General features: G+C 44.7%; 1 protein-coding gene across 1 annotated transcript; it reads left to right on the top strand.

The window, feature by feature from the left end:
• The first annotated feature begins 3446 nt into the window (after window positions 1-3446).
• On the top strand, window positions 3447-8432 carry LOC120820492 (leucine-rich glioma-inactivated protein 1). Its single transcript, XM_040178323.2, has 8 exons — window positions 3447-4052; window positions 4245-4316; window positions 4845-4916; window positions 5011-5082; window positions 5744-5815; window positions 6145-6314; window positions 6423-6587; window positions 6751-8432. Exons 1-8 carry the CDS (start codon window positions 3856-3858, stop codon window positions 7566-7568), a joined length of 1638 nt encoding a protein of 545 aa, XP_040034257.1. The 5' UTR covers window positions 3447-3855; the 3' UTR covers window positions 7569-8432.
• Window positions 8433-8462: the final 30 nt, after the last annotated feature.

The raw sequence follows: 8462 nt of genomic DNA, 5'->3' as shown, positions 1-8462 counted from the left end.
AGTAAACCTGGAAATCTAATTCACGATGCAAATAAAAAAAGTGTCTTAACTAATTAGACTCAGCAGCTCCGTCAGAAACTGCTCTAACGCTGCGGTTAACCGTGTCAACGTCCGGTAATGTTTGACTCTTCAGGTAGTAGTAGTAGTCAGTTGTAGTATTACTACTTGTAGTAATATTAGTATATTTTGTACTATGGGTAGTAGGAGTAATTTTAGTATTAATATCAGTGAGAATACTTGAAGTAATAGTGTTAGCAAGAGTAGTATCACTTGTAGTAGTATTAGTCGTAAAGTAGTTGTAGTAGAATTTGTGATATTTCAACAAAACGCTTTGCTTCTGAGCTCCATGTTTAAGAACTGCCTCCCTCACTGACACACGACAGCTGCTTCATCATCCCTCCGTCACTTCTCTCCCTTCAAAAGAGATGATGATTCAGCTTTGTTTTAGATGGTATGAGCTGTCAGCAGTTCAGCATCCTTGGTTTTAAATTTAAAAGCATATTACAAGGCTGGTATAGTGGACCTCTAATGGCTTGATAAGCGCTGACAGCAGGGGTCCGGAGGTTAAGCACCTCCAATGGAAAATTGACTGCAGCATTTGTTTTGTAAGCCTTGGTTGCTCTCAAGCGTCCAGATACTTCTGCAGGTGCTTGATGATGTGAGTCACAGTATCTGCAGGAGAAGATCAATGACGTTTCCAAAAAGTCTTCCTGTTGTTGAACAGGAAAGTTTATGGAAGTATTGAGATATTATCAGCCACATGGCATCTTTCACCTCAGGAGCTTCCCCACAAAACCAAAGATACATTTTTGAACATGAACAACTGAATCCAGGAGATTTGAAGGTCAAAGGGTTGTGACATCATCAAGGTCAACAAGGCTTAACAAGTGCCTGAGGGGACACTTGGTGGTTTTTAGAGACCTGAGTCCTTTCAGCAATACTCCACAGATGATCTTCAACGATTCATGTGATGTTCATCATTTATGTGATTCATGATCTCTTTGATGTTTTTTAAGGGCCGTGGCCAATAAGGACGATTGTTTGTCGGGTCAGTACACAGAACCAGTGGAGAATGCTGTGACAGTGTCAGCCCGGTGAGGGTTGTGTTCCACACAAACATAACACTTCACGACGCCCCAAGAAGCATTTTACTTTTGGTGTAACCCTGTTGCCGTGGCAACACAGTCTTCGCACTAAACAACAGAGGTGCTTTTGAGGGACTAAACGTGCTGGAAAATGTGACTAAAGTGGGCCAACAAAGATGTAACCTGCTATGATTTCAATGCTTCAAAATGGCAATTTGGCTCAATAGCGCCCCCTACAAATATTGATTCAAGCCGCCCCAGTGCTACGTTTGACCTATGTGTGAAATGTTGTAGTAATATGTAAACATAAACTGAAAAGAAAGTATCTTGTCATTATACTCAAAACCCTATACCGGAAGTAAGCCATTTTGAATTTTCTGTGATATTTCCGTTGTATGTTTAAAATAAATGTAATGTGCTTACGTTCAAAAGCTCCAGCTTTTTTCCCCCAATGCCCGATTGACATTTTGGCATTTAAATGGGAAATGTTGGATGGACGGCACACTCTAAGAAGCCTTGTAAAATCAAGATGTAAGATTCAACTCTATGTGGAATCCATGTAGAATACTTTCAATCAGTCAGGTGTGACACCAGGAAATTGCCTGTTTTTTACCAGAGCAAAAGAGAAGACCAGATAAAAGAGACAGGAAATGTTTGCTTTTGATCTCTGAAATAAAATTGTAAACGTAAACTGCAAATCACAACATTGGACTTATTGTCTAAATGTCAAGCTAATTAAAATGATGCATCACTGGCCTTTTGAGGTACGTTTTTTAATACGTTTTCGTCTTTTAAAAATAGCTACAAATACCCGTCAGGAGCTGAGAACTAAAATTCATCAAAAAAATTCAATCCATCACCTGGACCGTGGCTCTATTCCCCTCTAGTGGCGTGCTCAGGTAATACAGGCTCTCTTTGCACCTTGAACAAGCAAAAGGTGAATGTTTGCATTTGTAAGTACATTTCATTGTAATAAAAGCCAAGTGAAATCATGCACTTGCCTAATGTCTAGTCAAATGCTGGTTATCACTGGCAGAAAACCAACAACTCAGATCCCCAAAAGAGTCAGAAACACCGGGCGCGGGCATATCAATAGCTGTGGACATCGCTGTGGTCAAATAGCTGCTGGACAGAGTGTGTTCTATTCTGCAGATGAATGACGGCATTTATGAAACGCAGACACAAGCCATCATTATAGCACAACAATTATAGCCACTGTTCCATGTAGTTTGAAAGATGCTTTTGAAAAAAAAGACATTTGTTACTTTTTATCCCTTCCAGCTCCTCTCAGAAGAGTCTCCTTTTGCCTTTTGAGTCTCTCCCTTAGGGGTGCTAGCTTTGTTCTTAGGAGCATTGCATGGAGCCGCTCCCAAAACACGACCCTGCTCCTCCCCTGCTTTCTTTAAAGGCAAAATAGTATTGCATCCTAAACGGACACTGGATAACAAATGGTTTAATCATAACAGAGAGACTGAAGTTGCAGAACACCATGTCTTTTTTCAAACTTGCGTCAGAAGGGTGTGGCGCATGCAGCCCTGCCAGGAAAATACACACATTAATCTAACTTTCTCTGGAGGGATCTGGGACATTGAGAAATTATGTTAAAAAGAAGTTAAGGCAGATCTAATTCGAAATACAATAAGGGGTATTGTGGGGGGAGGAAAGTATTATGTGGCCTTTTGAGATTACATAAAAACAACCTTGTGCAAAAATGAAGGACGTGAGCAAAGTCCTCTCCTTTGTCTGTGAGGGGCCTCGAGGGGGAAGGGGTCCATTTGAAATTAGCACAGCAGATGTCCGGTTGACAGGAGGGCTTCCCCACACCCCTCCATCACAGGGCAGCCAGATTTTGCATCCACTAGTCGCCATGGAAACCACGTGCAAACCGGGAAACCAACCCCAAAAGTGCCAAAAAATATATAAGAATATTTGAAGCCGTAATATTACAAGCTATTTAATGGCAGAGTGTTGGCAGTTTAGAGGGGGGTTCACTGAGCCATCGCAACTGTATTCCCACGATGACGATTCATTTTCATCGGGTTTTCCCACCCGCTTCCCGCATAGACGGCCCGTGTGCGTCTGCGCCACAGGCTGCGATCCGCTGGCTCACGTCGGCGCTTCAGCTGATTCACGAATATTTACACCGTTCAGTTGCGTCGGCTGCTGGGCGGAATCCTTCACACACACACACACACACACACACACACACACACACACACACACACACACACACACACACACACACACACACACACACACACACACACACACACACACACACACACACACACACACACACACACACACAGAGAGAGAGAGAGGTGGCGTTTTACTGACATCCTATAGGCGTGGTTTTGGATGGAGATGCTGCGTCTGCTCCCGCTGGGATCCCCACCTGCCCTCACACCGTGTTTGTCGGCTGCTATTTTCATGAGCTTCAGCCACTACGGCGAATGTGATTAGATACGGATATATATATATATATTTTTTTTTTTTGTCAGCGGGGATATCGATTTGTTTTTGCCCGGGGGTGGGGTGGGCTGTAGTGCGCTGTGGACGTACGCGGGCGGGGGTGGGGTGGGGGGGGGGGGGGGGGGGCGCCCGTTTTTATCAGCCTCCAGAGCGAGAGGAGGCGGCGGCGGCGGCGCGCGCCACTTCGTGCGGAGACCAACAGGAGAGGACGGCGCGTCGTGAGTGAACCACAGCAGAGACCCCGGTTCATGTGTTGGGCTGTTCCGAGCGCACGTCGTGCCCGCAGCGGTTCTCGAGAATGGAAAATACACGCAGGATGCCCAAGAGACCGCGCTGGCTTTGCGCACTGGTTTTGGCGTCTGTCTTACTTGCGGTGGACAGCAAGAGAGTGAGACCACCTCGCTGCCCCTCATCGTGCACATGTACCAAAGATAACGCGTTGTGCGAAAGCGCAGGACTGATCCCGCGCAGCTTTCCGCCCGATGTCATATCACTGTAAGTCACATTATCGTTATTTCGTAAAGGATTTATAAGCAGTGCTCACGTGGTGGGTTTACTTTTAATGGTGCTGCTGCTGCCGCACATGGATGCTCACAGGGATCTGTTCATGAGACCGTCTGTGCTTTAAAGCTAACCGGCGTCTGCCTGTCATGTGTCCCCCCCCCACCCTCCCTCTCCCCCCCTCAGATCATTCGTCAAGTCTGAATTCACTGAAATCCCGAAGGAGAGCTTCATCCACACGCCTGCCCTGCATCTCCTGTGAGAAATCTATCTGGAGCTTTATGTTTCTTCAGTCTTTGTTGCATGCAGCCAGACCCCATGTGAGGTGATCAACGCCATGTTTAGTGCTCAAGCCCCCCCCTCTAATTGTACACATTATGATAGAATGGATGCTGGATAATCTGAAACGGGGGGGGGGGGGGGGGGCTGAAGCACAAAGCCTTTTAGAGAAGTATACCTTTGAAAATGATTTGCGTATACACCTTCTCACAGTGTGGTAGACGTCCTACCCTAACAGGTATTTGTGCCTATGGTGAGACTTGCTTTCAGATGGAGATTTATTGATGGGGAATCCCTCCCTTTGAACGGGGACTTCCCCCGTCACTCTAATGGGCTGGAGTACTGACTTAGTCACTCTGTCCTCCAAACAATTGGTCCTGTTGATGTTTTTTTTTTTGTTGCGAATTTCGCATTCCAGCTCCATCCAGCAGCTAATGTGAGATCGCAGCTCGCTGGGATCTAATTTGTGAGCAGGAATGGTGAAATATAATGGATTTCTGTGCACAGTCTTTTCACAGCCAACAACCTGGAATCTATAAACGAGGATGCTTTCCTTGGTCTTCCTCATCTTGAGTATCTGTGAGTAGAGGCCCCAATTTTACAGGCTGTTAAAAAGCTGTTGAATAACAAGATTGTCTCCCCCTCACATGCATTTATTCAACACCTTTTTCAGGTTCATAGAAAATAACCAGATTACATCGATTTCACCATATGCTTTTCGTGGACTGAAAACCCTCGTGCATCTGTAAGTATGAAAGGTATTTTTAACTCCCTGTGCACGAAATGCAGTACTATTTTTAATTCAAAAATAGGATAATGTATTCATTTCTGTTCGATTTTAATACAAAATAGCCCTTTTTGAAAGCAAATATATAGTAGCTTTCTGATCCTTGCAGTTCAAACTGTATTGTCAGTTGCAGGCAAGAAGCTGCTCCAGTGATAAACAATATCTGATGCTGCTGTTGACACGACTATGAATCCAGTCACATTAGCCGTTGGACTTGATGAGATTAGAAGGCCCCATTACAAGAGCATTTAGCTTCAGATGAAAAATCTCTTTTCAAGAGAAGTACTTTTGTTTTGTAGCAGAGAGACCCATAAACTTGCTGAGGAGGCAGTTCTAAAAGTAGCTTAATGTCTTCTTTAAACTCAAAGTTCTTGCCTTCCGTCTCCAGGGTGGCAAGATGTGTCCAAACTCTTTAACAGATATCCTCTGCTAGGAAACACAGCATAACATATCCTATATATAACATATCATTTTATACGGCACTTGAAGTTCCATTTACAAATGGATCTGCAAATGTACATATACAACAGTAGAACACGTCTGCAGGTTCTGCACACTGAATACCTGGTGAAACACAAACAATAAGCAAAATATCTGGTGTTTTCTTCCTCTCTTCCAGGAGTCTGGCCTACAATAATCTGGAGACTCTGCCGAAAGATCTGTTCAAGGGTCTTGAGGCGTTGACAAAAGTGTAAGTACACATTTAAATCCTTCATTATCCAGAAACAAAGAGATAAATTGCACAGTGTTACATAAGTATAAGGTGGTCCTTCCATTTATAGACCTTTGTTTAATCATTTCTCTTCAGCCGAGGCTTGACAAATGAGTGGGTGGTGCTTTTAGCGCCATTAAAATTGCAAGCGGCAGTGAGGAAGAGGGATGGTTTGTAATCCATCACCCGCTGAAGATGTTCAGTTCTCCAGTGTGGCCCCTCGTGAGCTGTGAGGGCCAGAGGGCAACGTCTGCATTTACCATTCAAAAAGGTTCCTGTTGGAAGTGAATTTGGTCTTCTCTCTTCAGAGACTTGAGAGGCAACCAGTTCACCTGTGACTGTAAGCTGAAGTGGTTGGTGGAGTGGATGTACAGCACCAACGCTACAGTGGACCAGATTTACTGTAAAGGCCCGGCCGCACAGCTGGACAAGAAGATTAACGACCTGGTGCCGCTGTCCTTCGACTGCATCACCACAGGTGGAGTACAGAAAATACTTCTTATTCAGCTTTGTTTTTTTATAGCAACGAGGCCAGCTTCTCCTGGCTTCTTTAATCACGCACGCCATGTTTTTGTTCCTCTAATAGAGTTCGCTTCCTACCAGTCCCTGAAGTTTGAATCCATATCCGTGGAGGCCTTTTCCTTTGGGAATGAGCAGTATGTGGTGTTCGCTCAGCCCTTCATAGGGAAATGCAGCTTTCTAGAGTGGGATCATGTGGAGATGGTCTTCAGAAGCTTCGATGACATTGACAGTAAGCAAAGGTTGTTTCGCATACGCTGTCATGTGGTTGTGATTGAGCTGTGTGAGTCTAAAATGAGGCGGGGAATGAGATTGAAAGATGAGCCCCTAGATGGAGACATTCGTCCAGAACAAGTGAAACTATCTTGTTTTTCTCTCCTCTTTCTCCTCACCAGGCACATCCACGGTGATTTGCAAACCTCTGGTCATTGACAACCAGCTCTTCGTCATCGTGGCCCAGCTGTTTGGTGGCTCACACATCTACAAGCGCGACTCCTCCGCCAACAAATTCATCAAGCTCCAAGGCATCGACATCCTCAAAATCCGCAAACCAAACGACGTTGAGACGTTCCGCATCGACGGCGAATCCTTCTTCGTCATAGCGGACAGCTCCAAGGCCGGATCCACCACCATCTATAAGTGGAACGGCAACGGCTTCTACTCTCACCAATCGCTCCACCCGTGGTACCGGGACACGGATGTGGAGTACATGGAGATCTCCTCCAAGCCTCACCTGATCCTGTCCAGCAGCTCCCAGAGGCCGGTCATCTACCAGTGGAACAAAACCACCAAGCTGTTCGACCGGCGCACCGACATCCCGGAAATGGAGGACGTTTACGCCGTGAAGCACTTCCAGGTCAAATCCGACCTCTTCATCTGCCTGACGCGATTCATCGGCGACTCAAAAGTGATGCGCTGGGACGGGGCCCTCTTCAGAGAGCTGCAGACCATGCCCTCCCGTGGCTCCATGGTGTTCCAGCCCTTCTCCGTGGGCAGCTGGCAGTACGCCGTCCTGGGCAGCGATTACTCTTTCACCCAGGTGTACCGCTGGGACGCCAAGAAGGGCGAGTTCGTCCACTTCCAGGAGGTGAACATCCAGGCACCGAGGGCCTTCTCTCCGATCTCCATAGACAACCGGCAGTTCCTGCTGGCCTCCAGTTTCAAAGGGAAAACTCAGATTTACGAGCACCTGGTCATTGATCTGAGCGACTGATCTATCGACTGGTTTGCCGATTGTCTGATTATTTGTGTGGTTTCTTTGGCTGTTGTAGCAGATCAAGACAGCACTGCAAGTTTTAGGGGATCCTAGCTTGAGCAAGGCAGGTGTGAGTGTATTTTCAACTGAATACATTTGGCCGAGATGCATATTGTTTCAATGCATGCACCTCAAATTAGGATTAGACCATGACGTTAATGCATGAGCAGGGCCTCACCCCGGCCATCCCGTCCTGATGAATGCAACAACCATGCTCACTATTCCATTCAATCTTGCCTGTAGGTTTTTTTGTTTATGTTCAGCTTTTAATGTGTCTCAACAATGTTTATACATTTGTAATCTCATATATTTATCTACAGAAAGTAATGACGAAATGGTAATTTATAATCTATTAACATGTTTAACTGAACAAATCTGCCAAAATGAAAAGTTTACATTTTTCTGTCTTTCCACTTGTGCGCTAAACAATTTGTAAATGTAGCTTTTGTAAGTTTAAGAGGGACCATGCCGGTTGGATACATATTTGTTAAGGATTTGAGATTAAGTTTATAATTTGGAAAATATCCACATAAATGTGTGAAAAATATACCTGAAAATCAGGTATAACATTTTTATTGATAATGGTTTGTACAATGTTTAAAGTATTGAAAATAACAGCTTTTCATAAGCATGGAAGCCGTTTGGGAACACAGGAACTATTTTCACACAATTGAAGGAACTGAATCGAGACACTAAGGATATTGTTTGTGATCTTTTACCTTTGACTAACATTTGCGCATAATAAATCAACTGTGTCATGATTAGAATTAAGTTATTGACGAATATCATGCTATGTAGAGTCAATAAAGGTTTACATTGTTAGCTGTTACATCTTATTTGAGCTTGGCACTG

Source organism: Gasterosteus aculeatus, chromosome 6 (genome assembly GCF_964276395.1).
Source record: "Gasterosteus aculeatus chromosome 6, fGasAcu3.hap1.1, whole genome shotgun sequence".
Taxonomy (NCBI): domain Eukaryota; kingdom Metazoa; phylum Chordata; class Actinopteri; order Perciformes; family Gasterosteidae; genus Gasterosteus; species Gasterosteus aculeatus.
This window is presented reverse-complemented; position numbering and strand designations above follow the sequence as displayed.

What these genes read in the sequence shown, in the direction of transcription:
- LOC120820492 (XM_040178323.2), top strand. Translation starts at nt 3,856, where the DNA reads ATGGAAAATACACGCAGGATGCCCAAGAGACCGCGCTGGCTTTGCGCA. An exon ending in CCGCCCGATGTCATATCACT is followed by an intron (nt 4,053 to 4,244) that starts GTAAGTCACATT and finishes TCCCCCCCTCAG; the next exon opens with ATCATTCGTCAAGTCTGAAT. An exon ending in CTTCCTCATCTTGAGTATCT is followed by an intron (nt 4,917 to 5,010) that starts GTGAGTAGAGGC and finishes CACCTTTTTCAG; the next exon opens with GTTCATAGAAAATAACCAGA.